At 39.3% G+C, this 24,643-nt stretch overlaps 1 protein-coding gene across 6 annotated transcripts in view; it reads right to left on the reverse strand.

Moving 5' to 3' along the window:
- Window positions 1-24,643, reverse strand: part of LOC127433128 (RNA-binding protein Musashi homolog 2-like) — a 266,122-nt gene that overhangs the window by 9,933 nt on the left and 231,546 nt on the right. For 2 of the 6 annotated variants that reach the window (XM_051684798.1, XM_051684797.1), the window contains 4 exons: window positions 24,095-24,169; window positions 15,694-15,813; window positions 7,484-7,663; window positions 3,001-3,155 (listed from right to left, as the gene is read on the reverse strand). In XM_051684798.1, the coding sequence (XP_051540758.1) occupies window positions 3,001-3,155; window positions 7,484-7,663; window positions 15,694-15,813; window positions 24,095-24,169 (530 nt within the window). Of the gene's footprint in view, window positions 1-3,000; window positions 3,156-7,483; window positions 7,664-11,989; window positions 13,218-15,693; window positions 15,814-24,094; window positions 24,170-24,643 lie in introns of those variants that run through there. The other 4 variants (XM_051684800.1, XM_051684802.1, XM_051684801.1 and 1 more) reach the window with 4 other exon arrangements.

Below are 24,643 nucleotides of genomic sequence, written 5' to 3' on the forward strand. Positions count from 1 at the left end.
TTGTGTTTTACTGTGTGTTTTGATTTTATGTTTTGTGAAGCACTTTGTGCTAAATTGCTAAAGGTGCTAAAAAAATAAAGTTGTGAATGTGAAAAGCAGGAGAAATCTGCTGCAAACACTTGCATAAATAAAAATCAGTACTTCAGTTTGTTAATAAACGTATTTGTGAGATCTGGGTGAATAAGGCAGAGGCTATTTACACTAAGTGCTTTTTGTTGCTTTATGCTATTTTCACTAAGTGTAAAAAGCAACAAAAAGCATCTTATATGATAGTGTTAGATGCTATTTGCACTCTAGTGCAAATAGTGACAGATACTCTTACACCCCTGTTTAAATACTAACACAGTATAGTGGCATCACTGCAGCATTTTTATTGAGTTTATTTGGAGTCCCACAGGCACCCTACACCAACCCCTACCCCTGCCTTACAAAAATGAACTATGGTTTTACTACAGTAACCATAGTATCACCATGGCATTTTTCTAGTAAAATTATAATAACCACAAAATTAAACATGGTTACTATTAACTACATGTTACTGTAGTAACACCATGGTTAGTACATCGGAACTATATAGTTTCCACCAAAACACATGGTTACGACAATATTACTACAGCAAAACCATGATTAATTTTATCTGGATCAAATCCTTCTCTCAACTCCCCAACCTTCACTGTGACCAATTCACTATGAGGAATCTCTATTTATTACTATAAGCAGTATTATAAGAAATATTAAGAGTAGAGACATGGGAAAAAGTATATCAAGGGGTGGGATTCGAACCTGGATCTCCAACGTGACAACACATACATATACCGACGTTACACCCAGAACTACTACAGTTGCACATGGGGACGCAGTTTGTCCTAAAGTTCTGTGTTTCCACCAGAATATTGGAGCGCAAATAGTCACTTAGGGGCCGTTTACACGACAATGTTTTGAACTAAAAACGGAAAACTTTTTATGCATTTTGGCTGTTCGTTTACATGACAACGGCATTTTGGGGCCTGAAAATGCAAACTTTTGAAAACGGGTTTTAAAGTGCACGTTTTTGAAAACAATGCCGTTATCGTCTCCGTGTAACCATACAGAAACGCGAATTTGTGAAAACGATGACGTCATGCGCACGTGTATTACGTGTTATATAAAGAATGATGGATTGATAGGCATCAATTTGAGATGTATACTTATCAATATGAATACTGGTGTCTGTGCAAATAACAATAATCAACAATTTGTTCATTTGTAGTGTTTTGTATGGAGTGTGGACATTGTACAGTAGGCAGAACCTGCAATTTGAAAATCTTGAGATTAATGTATGGATTCAGATGGAAAAATGTATTTGTATTTTAAATGTTATTTATTTATTGACTTAATTTTATTTGATGTACCTTTACCCTGCAATTCATTCACCCACCGCTTATGTATATAGCCTATAGACAGAGATGTGATGCCATGTACAGTATTCAATGATATGATTAGAATATGAAAACATGAGGCAGTAAAAATGCATGTTAGATCCAGTGTACACAAGACCTCTCTCTCCGTCAGAAGGTATCCATATATCAGAGTTCTGTCTGATATCCAAAACCAGTCAACATCAACAGCTTATGTTAACTTACTCTCCTACCAGCCCATGAGTCAGCAGGGGGAATACAGAAGAAGGCAGGAGATGAAGTGATGGTATAAATGTTTACTGAATAATATTGAGAGTTCAGTCTATAGGCATGCGCGCTAGACATTCAAAACTACAATGGCAGACTACAGGACTGTGTTTGTGCTGCTCAAGATTTTGAGTTTATTGACACTCCTCCAGCAAAGTAATTGTAGTAATAAAGCAACCTCATCGTCCGTCCAGAAAAATTGCTCGATGCTTTCGCCATCTTCATTGTTTGTATTCACCGCTCTGTGGAAGAATGCTTATGTGCGCAGGCGCGTAGTGTTTCTTTACAAAGTGACATCACCAACTACTGGCCTGGTATGCATAATACACCGTTTTTAGTCATTTTCACGGATCCGTGTGAACGGGGATCGTTTTGACAACGTTGTCATCTGTAGGCGAAACTTTTCAAAAACGTAAAGGAAAACATTTCCGTTTTTAGTACATTGTTGTCGTGTAAACGTACCCTTAGTTATCCAATCTCTTAATCCACTAAATGTCTAACCAGTTTAATGTCTCTGCCCCATCGCGACAAATTCAAATAAGCCCGCCTTCATTTGATCAGCAGTTGACCCTAAATAAATCTGTCGTGGCTGTCTTGAGTTTGGTCTGAGCAATGGTGGGCGGAGTTAGTGTAAATAGCCTCTGCCAACAAGATGGGCTATTTGCACTTAGTGTAAATAGACACTCCGATAATTTAATTTCAATTTGGCACCTCATTATACATGCTTTCTCAGTGAAATTAAGATCAGCGCTGACACCGAGCAGCAACCTGACATCCGTGACATCTGCAGACAGAATCCGTGAGCTCCCCGCCAAAAGCCAATTAAAGCAACTTTTGTGCAATGCAGGGCTTTTGTTTGGAGATGGTGTCAAGAGCATCTGCTAGTTACATGGACATCTGATTTGGACAATTTACTCATTACCAACCATGGAAGCTTTTCACTTCCTTTAAACTATTTGTTGTGCTTTTATTCCCCAAACAAAACGTCAGTGACAAGGAAAGTGTCAGTCTAACCGAGGCTCGTGACTCATCGGTGGGAGAGTAATTTTGAATGTGTAGAATGGAACTAATTCCTCTGATATTCATATTCAGAATTTAATTTTTAGGTTGCTGCACTGACAATCAAATGTTTACAGAAAAGTGAGTCATATCGGATGAAGAGCCAATCAGAATCAGACTTCTCAGCTAGAGGTTAAATATAAATAAAGTTGACAAAGGACAGAAAAAACAAGACAAACCACAACAAATAGGAAACTGTTCCTTAATTCTTTGGATCTTTTGATCACTCGCTAAGTATTAATAAGTGTGAAAAAGGGAATAAGAGAAAGCTACTCACGGCAATACTATGATTGAACCCAGAGCCCGGCTGGGGGCTGGCAGCACTGATGTAATTTCCCACAGCTGAGTCCTGACTGCTGGGGCCATACAGATCTACCACAGGTCCAGGACTGTTGGCACCGGGAAAACCTCCAGGCCGAGGAGGGTTAGCACCTGTAAAGGAGAGACCAAATTTCTGATAAATCAACTTTGCTAACATGATTGTTGAGGTTGCAGAGACAGCTGCTGTCTAGATTCTAGAGAAAATATATGTCAATGGACACACATGGCCTGTATTGTATAAAGTTTAAATAGTGTGTAGATAACCATCATATTCTAATAGATAAAACATGCACACAAGCATGCAAAAGAAGCATGCACCCACATGCTGTGCTGTGCATTCAATAGGTCTGATCAAAAGATGGGAGTATCCATACTCTCCTGCTGTGCTGAGCACGCTATGTGCAGAGATTTAAAAAGAGTGCGAACATGCATGTAAATATCTAGCTTCCTTCGTGTTTATTCTTTTTGTCTCTTCAGAGTGACAGAATACAGCTGGAGTAACAAGGAAAGACACCAAACAACTGAACATCAGCAACTGCAAGTGTATAAACCTGCAGTAGGGAGAGGATAGACAGATTGGTCATGAAATCACATGCATCACAACTTCAAGCCTGTGTTAGATATGTCTGGCTTTACCCAAACCACTTCACGGACTAATTTTTGCAATCAGAACCGCTTGGAGAGCTCACAGTCAAAACTGGCCTATGTTGTGACATCGGCCACACAAGTTCAAAATATACTTTCTCTGATTCACACACACTGAAATCTGTTTGTTGTGATAAACCAGTGCTGAATATCTGAATATCCATACTTCTCTATGATATAGTATGCCAAAAACAGTATGCCAATGAGTAGTATGTCAGAATCCACAGTGTTCGTGAAGCAGTACGCAAGAAGTACCCAGATGACCTACTATTTCTGGCGAGATTCTGAAGTGCGGCTTGACCGGAAATTTAACGATCCCACAATCCCTCGGGAGCTGAGGCGCCGTCACGTTCAAAACGCTGGATTTAAAAGAATGGCGGTGAACAGCGAGTCAGAGGTCTCTTCTCAACTGTAAGTACTACATATACCAAGATAACTGTTGCTTGTGCTTAAATGGTGCTTGTTTAACAACACAAGAGCAGATAGTTTTTGCGGTTGTTGTTCTTACGACATATATTCCGGTCACGAGTCAATGTCCACGTCCCCGGATGAAGTATGTCCGAAATCTATGCATACTACTCGCATGCATACCTAAAATCATGTATTGTTTTGGTGGCAGAGAATTGCGTCCATCATCAAATACAATACATACTGTGACAGTACACAGTTTCGGACACAGGGCAGTTCTTTTGGACTACTTTTGAATGAACAGATTTACAAAATTATTCATAGGCTGTCTCGCTTGGAAGGCTGCATCATCCAGAGGTCGCATTTGTCAGCCGCATAGGTCATCGAGGCTGTCTCGTTCCAGAAAAGTGAGTAGGACACTCCGAATGCGACCTTCTTTCACGGGAATTCGGAAGATGCATGTGGTGAATCCTTCGTGGGCACTCACAACCCACAATTCTTTGCTTCAACAGAAATGAATATCATTTGTCTAAATAAAATTATGCCAATTTGCTCGAAATATGATATTTAAATGCAAGTAATTTTAATTCCCAATTTGAAGTACCTCAGTAGACGGGAGTGGAGTATATAATATGTATAATTATAGTAATATATGATTAAAATGAGGTATTATAGACTAAAAGTACAACTGTAAAATCTATTTTCTTTTCTCTCTACAAGTCTCCTAAAATTTACCTCATACATTCCCTTCCAAAGGGACTTTGTTCCCTTCTCATTCAAAGTGCTTGCGCTTATTAAAGAGTGGCTTGCTGTCATAGCAACCATGTTACGCTCTGTTTCCGTTTGTCCTACGTAGGCCATTTCATTTAAACGAGGCTTGTTTAAAAGGAGGACGCTCGGTATACTGCAGCCTTCAAAGGACGCGTCCTACCTAGCACACTGCCTTCAAAATGAGACACAGCTATAGTGTCACTCAATAAGAAGTCTCCTTGCTGCATTTTACATACTTATTTATTTATTTTTTTTTGTCTTGAAATACAAATGTGGCTAATTTCTGCTATTTATTACTGTTTTCACTAGGTTAACTTATCTGAATGTTACAGCTTACCAAGTTTTTACAGCTGTTTTATATTTCTACTGTACTCCTTATTCCATATAATTGTTGGATTCTGTTAAGGTGAATGCCATTTTCTCCCTCTCTCTGCCAAGAAAAGTATTTATGCTCCAAATTAGACCCTGGGGCTAAACCGTAACTGCTATTAGCTTTAATAGCTAAATATTACTTATATTTATTGGCTTTGACTGGTAGCTAAGCAGCACACATGCTAATTAAACTCGCCGGCCTGTGATTACACAGCATGTTTTTAAGACACAGGTGACTCATCTGTCCCACTCCAGCACTGGGTTTTAATTTATGTCACCCTCTGCATTCTTCAGTGGGACAACAGTGTTTTTGCTGAGCAGGGACAGATATGCAGAGATGTAGACATAACACAAACACAAAGCTACAAATCAACATTGCTAATATAGACCCCTGAAAGACCCACAATGTGTTCACGTTGCCACAGCAACAAGCATACAGAAGACATTTGGACAAATCCTCATATCAAGTTCCACCTGTATTTAATAGAGCTCTATCTTTAAACACTCTAAACCTACACTGAAAGCAATATTAAGGTCATATATTGCAGAACCGGGGTAGATGAGTTTCTGCTTTCAACACAAAAGATAAAACTAAGGGGTGTTTTTTGTTCGCTTGGTGAAAGTTGTCAAAATCTAGCAAGAACCATCAGAGAAAAGACTGCCGTTGGGAAAATGGAAAGCCAATATCAACAAAACCTGCAGCAAATCTATGCTTGATCTTATAAACTCACAGACTGATAGACGTGAGACTATTGCAGAAAACTGCAATATGTCCTATTTCTACTACAGCCAAAGAAAGGATGTCCATTTAGTGATCTAAAAGGGGTCATAACATAAAAATTGTATTGTTTGATTTCGAAAGATTAAGAAAATTTTCTCATTAAATTACTCATTTTTCAGAGATACTAGTTTGGTGTGTGTGCATGAGCAGATAGCCTTTATTCAGAGCTCTCTGCATTAGAATCAGCACAGGTTGGGCTAGGGTCCAAACCTGGATCTACGTGAATAGATCTGGTGTAAATCAGGAGGACTATAGACATTTTCTTGTTGGCTGCCAAATGAAATGAGGCAAAAGAAGAAAGACAGAAGGAGCCAAATCTCAAAGATCCACGACACTTGGCCTGGCTCGAGTCTTGTCGCCACAGTGATTAGAACCGTACCACAGATGGGTGATACAATGCATGACTTCACTTGCTCTTTCAGCAGGCAGCAAGAGAGCAGGCTAGAGGGACAAATGACAAGACAATGAGGCTTGACGTGCTTCAGAGGCTTCACAGATTCAAACCGCTACTGGAGGGTGGTTTTATATCTGATTCCTCAAATAAAGGCTCAACTTACTAGCACAAAAGCATCTTAACATCGATGGAGGAACATACAGAAAACACAGTCAACTCCACATTACACTTAACACAATGCTGGGCAAATTCCATTTGAAAGTGATTATCACTATTACCTACTCACTCTGGAGGGCAGAGTAATTCAAGTGAGTACTCTTAAGAGTGCAGGGCATTACTTTCTCAAATGTACACATTTGGTACACCCTACACAAAACTATGCGTTACTGCCAATCAAATAGAAATATTTACCTTGAAAGGTGGCAATAAAATGAAAAGTTATCATCTTATATATACTTTACTAATGGCCTTGTAGAAGGGTCCTTTGTTAAGGGATTCTATTACTCACCTTCATTTAGAACAAACCTAACACCCTGTCTACAACAGACGTGAGTGTCACAGCTCGATGCAAAAAAAGCAGATCACTCCCATTCTAAACAATGATGCTGTCTTCACTGGATGAGTCTGTCACGTTGCAGCAACAGTAAACGGATACACCGTTCTATTTTGCACTACATGAAAAGCACTTTTGTTAACAAAAAGTGAATCTAAAAATTATCAGGCTATCACAGCATGCTCCTGAAACAGGTTTAAATTTAGATATGTTTAATTTATCAGATGTGAAGAAATGACTGATCTCAGGCAAGTGAGACTGATTTCTTTTCACAAAAAAACTTGGAAGGGAATTTTCCCTTGAAAAAGAAAGGATAGATATGGACATTCAGCATGCAATGTGACCAAACACTGGTCTACTCATAAATTTATGTTTTGAGATTTATTTATTTTTATTTTATTTTATTTTTTTAATTATTGAGAAGGAAATTAGATTTTGTAATCCATCTCAATGAATGAATGGGACATGATCAGCAGGTGTTAGAAGCAGAACAGGACAAAATGTACCATACACACCTGAGCTCTTAAAGTGGTCCGGGCTTGGGTGGTGCTGGGAGGGTGAGTTGCAGGTAGAGGTGACGTGCTCACTTTGCAGCATCTGACCTGTATGGGGTCCCAAGGTGGCATAGTTGGTAAAGGAGCAGGGAGCTCCCCGCTGGTCACCGGGCCCAGAATAAAAGTCGTAATCGGGGAACCCTGGGAGATATGTAGAGGTTGGACGCCATCATTGAAGGATATGTGTTACTATGATATACCAAGGTTAAGTGACTGGTGTGGTGAGATATGCTGGTTTGTGTGACAGGAGACTACAATTTAGAATGAGGCTGAATAATGCGCACATACTGTACACACTAACACAGATAAACACATACAACTGGACCGAAAAGCTTGCAAATGGTTGTTAGTGGTTACCCAAAATGAAGCCCACTAAACCAAGCTGACTGAATCTCAATGATTCTAGCAACAACCTGAGAGAAACCCATGAGAGAACAAACAAAAAAGTAGTGTGAGGTGAGACTTAGTAAACTCTCAGGATGATGGATCTACAAGCAGAGAGTATCTGTCCTGAGAAAGCACTTTATCTGAGTTTGTGTTCCATTCTGGTCACATTTCAAGTGACTCTCTTGCCTACACACAACATCATTGATGTTTACAGGCCTTCAACATTAGAACTGGTGAGGGAAGATGGACATCAACACACAAACTATCCCTTTCACCGGGATGGTAGATTATGAACGCCTCAGAGAATGTCATTTGACGGCTCCAACTATGCTGAAATTTATAGCTGATCTTATATTCAAACAATGCAGGTTTGATATACAAACGGCATTGAAAGTCTTCTTTGCCCATTTAGAAGCAGCAGACAATTCAATCAAAGAATACCAAGATCCACTGCATGGGCTTTTCATCTTCCATCTCCACACCGAACGCTTGCTTTTCATTGGGGTCTGGGACCTGAACATCACAGTGCTGATTACACACTCAACAGCTGCCAAGAGTAATCAGAAGCTATAAGTAGTTTCTCTGTCATCAGCTCTGCAACTTTCCCTCACCGTTCATGGTTTGTGGGCAAAACGCCTGCCTGTCAAATTACGCTCAAGCACTTGAGGAATGGCATGACTCCAATACTTCCTCCTTACTGTAATATGTGACTTGACAAATCAAATGATGAAAATGTGATGAAATGTGCAGCTCAAATTATTCCATTTAAATCTCTATCTAAACTGAAGGAATTGTAGGGCTTCTTGCATATAATTCAGTTAACACCTAAACCCAGGCAGGCAGAAACTGCAGACTTTTTAGTTAGCACTTTATAGGCAGAATTTGCAGAAAATCTGTGGAATTCTGCAAAACGCAGATCTGCAAATATTCCTCTCTCTTTCCATCCCTCCCCACCCACCCTGTTGTTGCAAACTAAAACGACTTTCACGCTTAATCTCAACTTTCTGCCCTCTACTTACAGGCGAGAAACAAAAACACACTAGCAAAACAAAGGCCAGAGACACCCCTTTCTTTTCGTAATCCATTTTTCCGATGTGCATTCTAATCTTCAGTCGTTCTTGAATTTCAAAGTGGGTCTTGTGCTCCTCGCTAATTACACAAGCTTCCGCTGGCTCTTCTGCACTCTGTAATTAGATCTTTAACAACAAACAAGAGTCGACCTCTACAAAGGCTCCTCCATTTGTTAAATGGCTGAGTCGGGCACGGGTTGGTGCACACACAATTTCCCTCCTCCCATGCCGTCTTCGCGGAACCCAGCCACACGCATTCCACAAGTCTGAGATTGCCAGGACACCACAATGGCAGCTTCCTGTTCCATCTGCCTAATTCTGTCGATTACAGGATACTGAGAGAGGCAGTACACAAAGCCGGCATTCACACACACAACGGATGTACACAGCTCCTTTGTTTATGCTGACACAGACAATTAGCCCTCAGCTGCACAAGGTGCTCAATCGGCAAGGTCTTCTCTAATAAAGGCAGGGAAAATTACCTTTATTGTTCAGGTAGATTGCCTCTAATGATAGTGCCATCAGTGTAAAAGGATATGAATAAAATGAGGCTGAAAAGAGCTCTTCAGCTGGATGGCAAGACAGCAGAAGCAGCCATCTGGGAGCATGTGGTTGCCTGATTATCTTCCTCTGCTCATTTTCTTTTCAGAGAATACAAATGATTTACTTTCACTTGAGCAAAGGTGAGAAATAGAGAGGGATCGGGCAACGTTTTTCTGACATCAAAGTTAGAGAAATAATAGCTTTCTTGTGATCTTTTTAAAACAACACATGTTCAGAGTGCATTCAAGAGGCAGCTTGCTAATTAACAACAATCAAAGTGTGTTTTAGTTGTATGGACATCTGCTGTAGCGCTTCATCTATAACAATATTCAGGCACATCATGGGCTCTGAGCTTTATGCATATAAACATATAAATATTTTGAATCTTTATTAATTGCCACATGACCAGGGCCAGTGTAATTTGTTTTGGCATCTTTTACATATGAAAAAAAAAAAAACCACATTCCATAAAACACTGCCATGAACTTTATTACAGGAACAATAATTTAACCTTGAAGAAACATGGGATTAAGCGCCTTGCTCAAGGGCAGAATGGTGATGGCTTGCTCCATGTGAAGATCAAATGAGCAACCTAACAGCTACCAACGCTGAGCACTAACTTTTACATCGTACCACCCCATGGACAGCATAACGAACAGAGTCAGAAAGTCCTGAATGGGGGCAATAATTGACAGCAACTACATAAATGCCATGGAGACTTTCATTCGCCCCTCATTTAGCTCGATACATCTAGGTGAGAAGAACAGTGTGGAAGAAAGTGTGTGTGCATAAGTGATGCCCTCAGGTGTGAACCACTGAAGAAAACTGTAAGACTTCGTCTCAGCTCCCAGTTACAGTATTGCTGCAGATCATATCTTCAGCCCAATTATTAATATTCCAGCTATCAGTGTGAAACAAAAGACTCCTCCTTCCATTTGTTTTTTTCCCCCTCTCTCTCTCTCTCTGTAGTCTAATTGGATGTAATTACTCATCTGCAAAACAAATGAGTGGGTCGGCGTTGCCGTGGTGACCGGATCAGCAGGCCCAGTAGTGCAAATCTTTCGCCGAGCCTCATTTCTGACGATAATTACCCCTCTCACCCTCTTTCACTCTTCCAGTCTCACCATCTCTCTCTAGAAGAACAGAGATAGAGAGGAGGCGACAGTGGGTTTCATACGACGTTCTGACTCCACTTATCACTGTTCTGCTCGTTTTCATTCTCTATTTTTTTCCCTCTCTCCCAGCATGCCGTCATCAGAGGGGTGGCTCTCTATGAGTGGATAACGACTAACGGCTCCTCTCGTTTCCACTTTACCAGATGATAGAAGTGACCTCAAATTGTCTATCTCACACACTAACTCCAGAGAGGAAATCCACTTGTCAAACAGTCTAAGAGCTTTTGATCACATTCATGATAAAACACAGGCCAGTGTCTCTCCTCTCCAACTTACTCGACTGAGCTGGTTAAGAGTGCATCACCGAACAAGTGTGTGATCATCCACACACACACACACACACACACACACACACACACACACACACACACACACACACACACACACACAAATACTCTGTCCCCATTGAAATCCTTGGTGGCCATCAGAACAAACAACTTCATGCTGGATGTCAGTAAGTCCATCATATTGGCCCCCAAATTAGATTTGAATTACATGGCAGCTGTAATTAGCCTCTCCATTTCCACCTAAGTCAAGTTAAAAAGGGGGGGGGGGGGTTGCGAAAGAAACGTCCATGCCCGGCGTTAGCTTTCACTTTCCATTTAAAACAGTCCTTTCTGACCGAACGGCTGGCTAATTAACATCACTAGACCTCTCTTACAGTAAGTGCTGACATTTCATAAATAATACATATTTAATGTCTTGTCATTTTGGTGCTCAGAAAGGCTTTCTAATTAATTTTAACACATGATTTATTTTGACATTTTCTGGCATATACTCAGGTCTCTATGCTTTTATATTGTTGAATGACAAAGTATCTCCAGAAATCCAGGGTGGTAGATCTGAATTAGTGACGGCTCAGTTAAAATGCTTTTGACACTGAGTGTTATGATCTGTAGATGTACACAACAGGTAGAGGCTCAGCATGTGTCAGGCTTTTAAAAAAAAGCTGAGCTCTGACAAAGACTCTAAAGTTTTCTTTATAATCGGACTCTTTATAAAATACCCTCCTTCCCCATTGCCCAAAGCCTCTTTACGTTGGATTTTTGAACAGTAATATATTTGTGTTATTAGTGCGAGTACCATCGTAAGTATTTGTGGCAGCTGTTTACTACTGTAGCTAGGGAATGTCTGATGTCACACATGGACTCGAGTCTGCACCAAAAACTCTTAAGATCTTTTTCAGAGTAGCACCATATTTAATTTTTTATGTGGATGAAAACACAGCAGCCTGTTTTCATTCCCATCAAAAAATCAAATATGGCGCTACTCTACATATGGTCTACTGTGAAAACAACCCCTAGATTCACAGTGGTTTTTCCCATTGTGCTCAGCTGTAGGGATCTGATCGGTGTGACTAATAAGATGGGAGGGGGACTCACTACTGTAACCTTAGGCACATTATTTATCTTATTTTGCAGGAGGCCTTGGGAAATCAGAGCCTATAGGGGCCAAAGAGCCAGTTTTATCTTACCTCTTAAACATGAGCCAAAAAACCCTTTCTGCAGACATGCTTTTCAAGGCTCGAAGAGCTTGTTGGGATGAAATGGATAATGATCTCAGATAATGTGAGGTATTTTGCCAAACAGGAGTATATTCATGCCCAGGCTGGCGGGCAGGCAGCCCACCGCAGCAGAGCAGAACGCAACAGCATAGCTCTCATCTGTTTACTAAGATCCAAACAAATTGTGCAGAAAACTGGGATTGGAGGAAGAGGAGAACCACAGAGATGGTTTCCAAAGAGCATTACTCACTGAAAACACGCTGTATCTCTACCAAGCTTCAATTTATTAATTATAACGAATGTACCTGACCCCATTTGTTGATTTGTTTCTCAGTACTGAGTGTCATGTGGAAAACTTGAAGACCAGCAGATTTAGAAGGACACTGGGGTTAAACGCAGCAACTGCTGGCCATTGAAAAACCCCTGACACAAGATTCCTTATTCAAGATAACACAGCACAGCAATGTTGAACCTTTTGCAGACTCCCACAATACACCAGGGTACAGGAAACTGCCTCCACTGCACTCCATTTACTGAGCAAACTCATCCCTTTTCACTGATCTGTTAGCGTCTAGCGTCAACTACCAATTCACCAGGGAAAGAGAAGATAAAGACAGACAAAAATAGAAGATGTGCGGATGAAGGAGAGACTGAACATGGTATGGTAAATCAAAAGAGAAAGACATGAGTCCTTCCTGCCTTAATGATCACGGATGGATTGATCCGCATACAGCAACCTCATGGAAAAACAAGAAATATCCCAGGCTCCTCCTCTGAAAGACCAGCTCATTGCTCTAAAAGGGACAGAAAGATCCAGAGGGAGATGTCTCAGCAAAGCAGGAAAGTACAAGGCACATCAGTTGGACACACACGCTGCAGGTTTGTGCACCTGGGAGATCAGCTTCCAGAAGGCTGTGCGCCTCCCATGGAGGAGGCGCCTGTGGAGCTCACAGTGTCTCCAGTCTCTCTGTTAGGTTCAGGGAAACAGACCTGCATCTGAATCACTAAAACTCTCCCTACCACAGAAAACAGTAGGGAAAAAGGGCACCGCAGGATGAATTCAGATGAGAGACTGAGTGAATTTATGAAAGCAATTCACCAAGACAAATTCCTCTTAAATGTAATCTTACTTGGCCAATAAACTCCAACTTGAGTCAAGTCACTTAGATGTTTAATCAGTAAGCAGTGGTATCTAGTGCCATGGCACTGTTTATTCTCACAATGTACTGCTTGTGTATTTTAATGTCAACCACCAACACACACACACACACACAGTCATCCAAAGAAAGAAACCACATGTAAACACAAGCATGTCTACATGTTTGAGCACTCTGAAATCCGTGTGCACCTCTTAAAACTTAGAACTGTTTTTAAAAGGACAGTTTACCCAAAAAATCTCCCATCATTCACTCACCATCATGTTGTTCCAACCCTGTATGATTTTCTGTCTTCTTTGGAACAAAAAAGGAGAAGTTAGACAAAATGACAACCACAGTCACCATTAACTTTCATGGCATCTTTTAAAGTGAAAGGTGACTGAGGCTAACATTCTGCCTGACATCTCTGTTTGTTGTCCACAATATGAGGGTGAGTAAATGATGCTAGACTTTTCATTTTTGAGTGAACAATCCCTTTAAGACTGCTTCCACTGAAACAGATATTTCTCACACCACAATGTGGGGCAGTTTAAATTCAGGATTGGATCTGATCTCAGCAGTGCCCTCAATTGATTGGGCATTGGCATCATAGCAGAGATGGTTGTCTTGTTTATCAAGCTGAACTGAATGTTGAGGAGTAACTAAATGAAGAAATAGATTAAGACTAGTGGTCGTCCGATATATCGGCATAGCTAATAAATCAGCTGATGTTTGGTATTTTCATATTAAATGGCGTTTGGCTGATGAGTTTTGCAAGTTGTGATGGCGCCGAGAACCATCTGCTTTGCACGTGATGGAGCCATCTGAGACGCATGAATGACTGTTCCTTTTGCTGATACGAACCATAGCGTTACCACAATAATAGACCGGTGTGCAACAAAGTCTTATTCAAGCAGTCCCCTGACTGAGCAGACACACATGAGCTCATGATGTGTAGAGTGCTTGTGCGTTTCATTCTCCCTCTCCTCAACACTTTCCTGTAACTTTTTGTCTTGTCTAATGATAGCAATACAACTATCATATATCGGCTGCAAATATACAGATATTTTGTTTTAAAGAAAAAAAAAACTGAATTTCTTTCAAAGATCTTATTAACCTCACAAAACATGCGCAAATCCAGCAATTTCTTCTTGTGAAGCGCATAATCCTGTGGAGCGCTCATATTTTTTCCTCTGAAGTGCGTATTATATCAGTCAGGATCTAAACTGTGTACGTCTGGCTCACGAATGATGTGTGACGGTCAGTCTGTGACACTCAAAGAAGGCTATCCTGGCTGTGTCAGCGTCCCGTGCATTGTGAAAGCAAAGTGCTGCAGGTTCACTCCTTCACGCAATTCCAAACGTCTGTACCTCTAAAATGTATTATACAAATCTAAAAACTTCACACTGTGGGCCTATCACAGAAAAGGAGACAGTGACCGCGTTTCACCAGACTTGCAACGAGGAGAATTGTAAACTGTCAAATACACACTACGCTTTCATTTTTCAGTCAAAATAAAAGCTACAGGAGAAGGTGAAGTAAATACGACAGAAATATATTGCATAAAACAAATCTAATCCTCAAATAATGATCTTATAATAATACAGAATTATATTATAATAATAAACTTGAATGGGTCCCACGTTAAGTATTCAGTATTATAACAACATTAAACTGGCTTCAAAAAAGTGAGTTAAGTTGTACTTTTTGCACACCCTGTTCATTCAAAAAAACAACAACAAAAAAAAAAAAACAACAACATTTTAATAAAAATATAAGTTGGTAAATAACGGTTAAATATCATTCTCCCTTATGTTCATATGGTGAAAAACTGGCAAATATGGCTTCAATGTTTTTAACTAGATTTTTACCACATGTATTTAATATTTAAAATATATTCAAAAGGCTGAAAAATTGGGAGATATAATTTTTGTAGCCATATCGCCCAGCCATAAATGACTAATCAAACCAGAAGCTGCTATCTACCATCTAATTAAATCCTAAATATTTATTTTAAATTTTAATAAAGGCAAAGTTGAGTGAAATTCAGAGTAAAAGTAATGATAAATAAAAGTTAATTGAATTTTTCTGTACATGTCATTTACTATTATATTAAATTGTCTGATATCATATCTATCAGCATTTCATCAGCCACCCTACTCTCAAGATATCGGCATTGGCCATTAAAAAACCCATAACGGTTGATCGCTATTAAAGAAGCGTGATGAGTGAACATACAGTATGGAGAACGTAGACATTTATGAAGGACAGATGGTGAGTGTGTGTGCATGTTTTTAAAGTGGTCGGCTGGGGACAGCAGTGGCCACTCAGAACACAGGCGGTAAAGAGTGTTTACCTGGCCCTGCGTTCTGTGGGTACGCCATGTAGCCGCCTCTTCCCCAGGTTGCCCTACCTGAACCTCGCGCCGCTGCCACTGCTGCTGCCGCCACAGGTCCATACGCTGTTGCTGGGAAACCTGCCGAGAGAGTAAAAAGGATGATTTACTGGTGCTCTTCATCTCAATAAAATTTACAGCCACAAGACCGTAGCACAGCTGCAGAGAGCAAATCCATTCAGACTAAAGCAACACACACGGGGGACAAGCTACATCATCTTTCAAATAATTAAATATAAATCAAAAGAACTTAAATATAATTACTCAAATAAAATCATTTAGAGCATCTGGCAAGACATATTTATTGAGCTAGCAGGCTTACAGCACTCTCTATCTTTCTTTTTCAACACCATAATCACACACAGCACAGGAACATGGAGGGACCGTTGGCTTGCTTTTTTTTTTTCATACACAGGAAAGTGGCTGCAGACTAAAGTTCAGCTGAGCTCACTTTCACAAAAGTCTTTCACAATACCGCTCTAAATGTGAGGCAGGCAGCATTGAATTCTCAGTATTTGTAAAAGCTGTCACTCCACTAGCTCCTAGTGCAATCATATGATTTAAAGGAATAGTTCAACCATCTGTTTGGATGAATGATAGCCTCACTTTCACTGAATGGGAAAAAGATGCAATGAAAACAAAAAGTGACTGAGGCTAGCATTCTGCTTAACATCTTTTTTGTTCTATGCAAGAAAGAAAAGAAAATAGATTTGGAACAATGAGGGTGAGCAAATTAAGACAGAATTTTCAATTTGGGGTAAAATATCCCTTTGATACACATGGTGCATGTCCACTCTCATGAGTTAGTACAGCTGATGGCGACACATCAGAGCCTGATACTTCAGTGTGATTATTAGTATGGTGGATATACAGTATGGCTTCAGCGGACCAGGCTTGTGAACCAGGCAGTAAAAACTTCCTGGAGGAGAGGGGTATCTATCTCAGTGACTATCTATGGCAGAGCTCAGAGCAGTGGATTGGTGGATTAATTGCTTGTAACTGAGTGCCTATTATCACACTGAAAACCATTAGAGGACATGTGGCTCTCTTTAAGGTCCATAATGGCAGGTAGTAATGAATGTGTGTGTGTGTGTGTGTGTGACTCATTTCAGTAAGCAGCTTATGCAAGCGGTGACTAGCTCTTCCATACTGCTCATCTTAATGTGCTTCATGTGTGTTGATGAAAATTCATCAGTTCATCAGACTTTTATGCAACTAAATACTGAACGACTACACAAAAGACAAATGCAAACTCAGTTGAATGACATTGTGATTCACAGCATGCGATTTGTTCGTGGTAAACCACGGCCATTGAAGAATCTACATATTTAACAACAGCAGTGAGTTTACAGTGTTCAAACAATATAATCAAACATAATCATCATTATTGTGGAAACCAATTAAAGAAATCCACTAGGCCAGCATATCTACGGCTCTATTATTCCATAACAAACTTAATTATAGTCTTGGCACCTTAATGAAGGTATGTATCTGCCTTTGACAGCTGCTCATCAGAGCAGTAAAGACTTGAAAGACCAATCTACAGCATATTAGTACTCAGCCTTTTAACCCATATTTCTGGGGGTGGCTTAGTAGTCAAGATTTGGGTTAGTAACCCAATGTTTGTAGGTTCAAACCCCAGATGGGGTGATCTATGATCACCATTATACCCTTGAGCAAGGCAGTTAACCCTTGGTTACTCCAGAGGGACTGTCCCTCTATTACACCGCTTCCTAACAAGGCAAGACACAACAAAGTATCAAGCAGTAAATCACATCTCATCAAAATATTTTGGCTTTATTTTATGTTATAGGTGTTTGTGAAAAAAGTGCTGATTCTAGAACAAATTCTTCATATCAGAAAATGTGAAAAGAGGCTTAAGGAAAAAAATAAAATAAAGGGGTAAAAATAAAACAGGTACAGATGAAAGATGGTTACTGTTAATCCCAAACCTCTGTGGTCTCTTTGGTTCAAATTACGCATGTCATTTCCTGTTTCTTACCTCAGCTCATTAATCTCTTCACAAAACACGAATCAGTATGCTAATGCTAATAGCGGTCACACGTCCTTGATTCTCTTTCGTGCTGCTCACTGTTGCAGAGCATAAGTGTCCTTCACGGAAGTGTCACAAGTCATTTGTGCCCCCCACCTCCACCCTTTACTCTGCACAGCATCATCTGTCCCCCAGTGGTCTCTCCCTGCTCCAAAGTTAGTTCTGGAACAAAGTTCTTGCAAGAGATTAATTTTGGAGGATTAGGTGGGTTAATTATTAGATCTCTGAGGCTCATTGTTTTGTGTTTCCGCTGTGAGAGGCTGCTTGAGAGAAGCGCTGCAGCATTAAATCAATTTCATGGGCTTTTCATTACAGAGGAGATAACACCAATATTTAGCATTCAGTTTTATGGCGTTATTTGAATCTGCTCCAGCGAACGTTCTGATGGGAGAGAAAAACCCAGCTGAGAGGGCACAAGGACACAGTGCTCTCCCTGCTGCTGCCTAAACCCCCAGGACACCGTAAAACCGCACACATGGACCCGGAGGGACCCTGAAGGGTTCAAAGAGACTGATTTTTTTTTTACACTGTGATGAGAGAGAGGAAGAGGGTAGTGGACAGGAGGAGGAAGAATGATGACATTTAGTATCCAACACGAGGCCTGGGGAACATCAACCGCTGCATATGACAATTTTATGCTTTCTAACACAGGTTTCCTTTTGTTTGTGAACTCCCAGGTTAATGTGAATATTTTTCAATGTTTATATTACATATTTTCTATATTTTTCAATGACATAGTCTTCTCTGTAACCTTTTCTATTCTTCTTTTGTTTTTGAAGTTCATCTGTCCTTCCATGATAAACAGCAGATTGCATAGCAGTGAGGGAGTTTTAAAGAAAGCTTGTTCTTAGGTCAGACTGGGCTTGAGCTACACTGCTTTAGGAAAAGGTGCTAAAATAAGCCATACGTCCTAAAATCAGTACCTAAAAACATCTCATATGAGTGCAAACTCAGAGTTTGTCTTCTATCAAGCAAAATTTGTTCCATCATCTTTCTCTCGTTGCTCACTTTGACAATGAAAATAAAATCAATGAAAAAAAAAATGAAAAAAAATCAAACAGCTCTTTTTCATCTGCGCATTGTGTGACCTGTTTTTACTGTCCATCTGAAAAAGTGCTCGTCTTTTGTAGTTTTCCAAAAACCTTTTCATGAGATATCAAAAATGGAATTAAGGTAGCTGTCAGCACAGGTGGCGTCTAAAACAACATGTGCATGAGTGACCATGTGTTTTGACATGTTTGTGGCCTGCAAGGAATTAGGGCTGGTCTATATATTGAATATTAACGATATAATCAAGATAATTCTGCTGACGATGTAAAATTGACCAATATCGTGAATATCGCGATGATTTTAATGTGCTTTAATTTGGCCATTAAGTTTCATAAAGAGCACATCAGTAGACTCATTTCACGATCCTTCAGGGCCGCACAATTAATCAAAATAACATCAAAATGGCGTGTTGGTCATATGTGATTATTAATCCACAAAAGGCTGTGATTTAAAGACAGATAAAGAAGGTCTGCATGTGATTCAGAACAAATCTGTTTGCACATGCATGGCGGTGCACGATCACTTCACGTGCATTGTGAAATCAAAGTAATGCAGGTTCAAGCATTCGTGCAATTCCAAACATTAGTAACTGCTACAAGATATTATACAAATCTACTGTACAAACGCGGCACCGTATAACAGAAAAGGAGGAGATGCAGAACATTGTAAACTGTCAAATACAGTTTGCCTTTTCTGCATCAAATTAAAAGCTCCTTGCGAAGTTGAAGTGAATACGACAGCACTTTTGGTGTCAAAATAAAAGCCCCAGTTGGAGGTGAAGTAAACAGGACAGACATATATTACTTCAGTATAATGCAAATCTAATAATCAGAATAATAATGATAATTCAAAATGATATTATAATATTAAAACCGGACGTGTCCCACAGTAATAATTTAGTATTATGCAATGTTCAACTGGGGTTTCAAAAATAAGTCAGTGAAGTAGATTTGCACACCTTGTTCATTCAAATAAATAAATAAATAAATATTAGTAAAAACATTTAAATTATATTTTTAAATAATTAATATTTTAAAGTTACGCTTTTTATTAAGCTACTATGTATCATTTTAAATGAAATATAAATATAAAGTGCATATCAATGAAAATTATTGAATTTCATTCTCTCTTGTTTATTTTTAAATAGATTTGTTTTTATGTCTTTAAAATATTGAATCTACTTGGCTACAATGGATGAAATGATGGTTCCTCTGATTAAAAAATGATAAACATTTTAGAGCAAATACATAATTATTGAGATATTTACTGAATATCATCAATAGGCTGAAAAATATCGAGATATATTTTTTTTTTTAAGACATATCTCCCAGCCCTACAAGGAATATTATGCATGTTTTTAGCCACAGGTGTCCGTGATTCCAAACTAAAATCGAGCTTCATACTTGTAAGGATTTGCCCAGAATATAACTATTTGTTGCACTGGATCTTAATTATGAGAGTCTTCTGCCGTTTGATTAGGGGACGAAATGTCATTTCACCTGGCAGATTGAAGGGCTCAATCTTTTTTTAGCCCTTTCATACACCATTAAACTTAACGATGAAGACAGGAGTACAAATCTCCAGACAGATCCCTGTATATCACAAAACCCCTCAAACGTCACCAACCAACTGCAAGCTTCACCCTACAGCATAATGAGGGATGATTTTATGGGCAGGAGTACAGCCGTGACCGCGCAACCCCAAAAAGACTACAATCTCACTAGAGAAAGGTAGAGCACTAAAATCTGCAGCATTAGTTCAGTTCTGGACACATATGGGCCGTGAATCAGGTGTGTAAGCGTGTGTGTAATAGAGAGAAGTATAGTTACACTTCCATAGTGTAGTTACAGCTCTGAAGCAGATGCCACGGAATTGACACTTGTTTCCTACCACTCATCAAATCGTAAAACAAAACCATCTCTCTGCGACCCTTGACAGATTGGGCCCTTGTGTGTTGTAGAGCGAACAAGCCGCTCAAACTTTGTTGTCAAAAATAAATAATTCCTCACCCATCCACAAAAGAGCCAAAGCGCTTGGCCTGTTTCTAACAGAAGTCATTTCAGGTTGATGATCTCTCCGTCCATCCTTCAGTGATTATTTTAGATGTGTGTACTATTGCACAAGATCACTTCCCAAGAAATAAGAGAAAAGAAAAAAAACTTCTTAATCAAAACCCTGCTATCTTGGGAATGGAATACTAGCATGCTGCCTTGTCTCTGCTTTGCAGCATATACTACATACAGCTTTACACAGTTTATATCGCTTTCGGTTCATGAGTAACATTTGAATTTTAAGGTCATTGTAAGGCATTCTGGGATACAATATTCCAAACAGTGTGCTCTGGTCATATACTGCACATTTTGGCAAATGTAGTACATCATTTTGTTATTCCATGCATACAGAATTCACATACTGTGCACAGTGTAGCCCTACATACCGCATACTGTTTTCCTTCTAAAAACAGTAGGTAGTATGCCATTCTGAACATTCCAACATGATGGGATTTTTATGGGAAATATCTCAGAATCCTTTTCTGTATAATTTGACATTTACTTCCATAGGTATGTAAAAGAACTGAACAGGCTGAATATGACAGAACTGAGATCAGCTGTCATCCAGATCCAGGCTTGATTTAGAGTCATCATTGGTATAGATCCTGAAGTTTGATCCACTGAGCTCAGGGTGTCAGCAGAAAGGACTCCACCCTCTTAACGAGCAGCCTGTCTTGTTAGCTAGAAGCACTTAGCATTAATTAGCCTGGCCACCTAATTATTACCCATGTAAACACTTCTAATTTGTTATGCATTTTAATGGCCTTTACCAAACACTTTGGAAACATCTTTAGGCTTTGGAAAAAACTAACATCTCAAGATAGCTTGGACATAACTGGAAGACGCTGACACCTTGTTCAGCTTAGCTGTTTTTTAGAGGTGTGTTCCGGGTTCAATAAAAGTTAAGCTTAATTAATAGCATTTGTGGTATAATGTTGATTACCACAAAAATAATTTTGACTTATCTCTCATTTAATAATAATAATAATAATAAAGGCAAAAAATAAAATAAAAAAATAGCTGTTACAGTAAGGTACTTACAGTGTAAGTGAATGGAGCCAGTCAATAAACATTAAAATAATGATTGTTTCAAAAGTATAGCTTAGCCACAAGACGTAAACATACATGTTAAAATGATTTAAGTGTGATAAAATCACTTTTTAACTAATCTATTTAAATTTATACATTATATTTTAACCTTGCTCTGAGGTTGTTAAGCCTCTGTAGAAGTCACAAGTCATTGTGATTTAGTATTTAATTGCATAATTCCCAGTAAAGCACTACATTACCCAAAATTCCAAGGTGGGATCCACCAATCAGAGAAGCTACCATGGAGACATTTTTTCAAATAAATATTTTACAATTTTCAAATACTTTTTGCATCAAATTGCATCAAAACACAAGTTCATTCAACTGATTTTGGTCAGAACAATATGGACACATTAGGCAAATGTATATGTACTTTTCTTGTTCTAAACAACCGTACAAAAACAGGATGAGTGTGTAATCTTGAGGTCATCATTATGTGTGTGCATAAATAACCATAAACTCTGCAATCAAAATGCAACACACAGACAAGTTGAGAAAATGACAAGATGAAGAGCATTAAAAAAAGAAGAGAGGCACAACGGCTCTCCAAAACTCTCCTTCCAGATGGCTGATTTCCATAATGACAGCAGAGAGAATGAGAGAGAGATCACAAGATTTTGTCAGTGGCTCCATTCATGCTCTCAGAAGGATTCAGATTGAATTTACGTGTGTCAGAGTGAGAATTACTGACTTTAAGATCTATGTGTGTGAGTCGCAAACCACTGCACTGTTTCAGTGTTTATATCTAGTTAAGAAGGGAGACCAGGGCAGCTACACAATTTTTTTTTTAACGTTTGGCCTCATAACTCAAACACTACTGAAAATCTACCTGACATTTTTAGGTATGTGCATTTTAAAGATTCAAAAAACATAAATATTTGTGTTACAATTGCTTCAAGCCTGCCCTATAAAAGAAAGGTGGAGAGGGAGAGAGAGAGAGAGAGCGAGAGACAAATGTTGTTGTATTGTGATTTGGTGGTATTTCAGTGTCAGGTGCTGTCACATAAAGATGAGTAACTGGGTGAAGTGTTTGAGGGTGACCCCAGAGTAGCTGACTGCCAGCACACACACAAACACTGACAGTTCTACTCAAACCAAACAGATCAGATCTAGTGTGAGTGTTTGTGTATGTGTGTGTGTTAATGTTTGTGTTTATGTGAATGTGTGACTGTCAGCTGGCATGTTCTGCCACGTGAGTGTCTTTTCAGAGTAATCCCTGTCAAATATAGTTTATGACACATAATTTCTGCAGCACTGAGATGTTTCATAACTACACAGAATGAGTAGACAGATCTGTGTGAAAGAGGAAGTTTGGCTCACAAACACTGGATATTTGATTCAAGTGCTTTATTAATATGACTTGATTTGAGAGTAAATAACGACTTAAATTTCCATTCTGTTTATTACACAAAGTGATCATATCGATTCAGAAGACTTGGAAAATTGATTAGGCTGCTTTTACTGTGATCTTATGGTGTTTTTTTTTAGCTGTTTCGAGCTTGACAGAATGGAGTCTCTATTCACTTACGTTAGATTAATAAACCTAGTGAAGACTTTTCAAAAAAACCACCGTAGGTGTTTCACAGAAAAAAGTAATATGGGTAAGGAGCAACACTGGGATGAAAAAATAATGACAGAATTTTCACTTTTGGGTTAACTATTGCTTTAATCTAAAAATATATATTTACACATATACACAATATATGAAACATGATGGGAAAAGACCAGCATTCATCAAAACATCCATCTCACTCACATATACCCCCCCACACACACACACACACAGAGAATAAACCCATTCCAGAGGTGTGTACTGCTGTCACATATTTTCCAGCAAGTCTTATCAGCTCTGCTCATGATACCTGCAGGCAGGTGGCCATCCGCACGCCACTAATATCAACACTAATATCTGCCAACAGCTGCAGAGCAATGTACTCACCTTCACGCCTCTGACACGACACCCAAACACAAGCCTTTCACTCACATTGTCACACACTCGTATCATACACACCTGCATGTAACAAGCTCCCAACATCTCAACATAATGCTGAATTATGTGACAATTTGCACAGTTATAGCACAGACAGATGAACAAATTTAACTATATAAACACACTCACCTGGAAACTGGTAGCTGTAGCTAGGAGAAAAACCTGCGTATCCTCGACCGTACGTTGCCACAATGTTAGGGTAACCTAAATACACACAAAACTATATCATTGAACATGCTGAGGTACAATCCTGTTCTTAGATCTCCCTTCAAATCAATATCGGTCTGGATCAGGATAAAGTGTGTATATGTCTGTTCACACTATCAAGAGCAGCAGAACATTCAAAAGGAAGATGAATATTACAAAAGTATGTCTTCAAGCACATGAGCAGCTTAAATGAGGCAACTTCAGGGAATTTCACTGCCATCTGTTTTTCTCTGAAGCTGTGTGGCGAGACAGTGATGTAGTCATTGTGTTATTCTTGGCCTTATTTTCTCACTTTTCCCTCTTTGAAATTTACATGCTGTATTAATTTAATGTGTTTCCAAAACAAGAATGTGAAACACCAGTCACTGCATCTCAGTTATCACGATACACACAGATTTCAGAACACAGTGCTGAGCTTGCACGTGTGCAGTTATGATTTCCTGAACCTGTCATGAGCCACTCAATATCAGT

The sequence above is a fragment of the Myxocyprinus asiaticus genome, chromosome 42, assembly GCF_019703515.2.
Source record: "Myxocyprinus asiaticus isolate MX2 ecotype Aquarium Trade chromosome 42, UBuf_Myxa_2, whole genome shotgun sequence".
NCBI lineage: Eukaryota > Metazoa > Chordata > Actinopteri > Cypriniformes > Catostomidae > Myxocyprinus > Myxocyprinus asiaticus.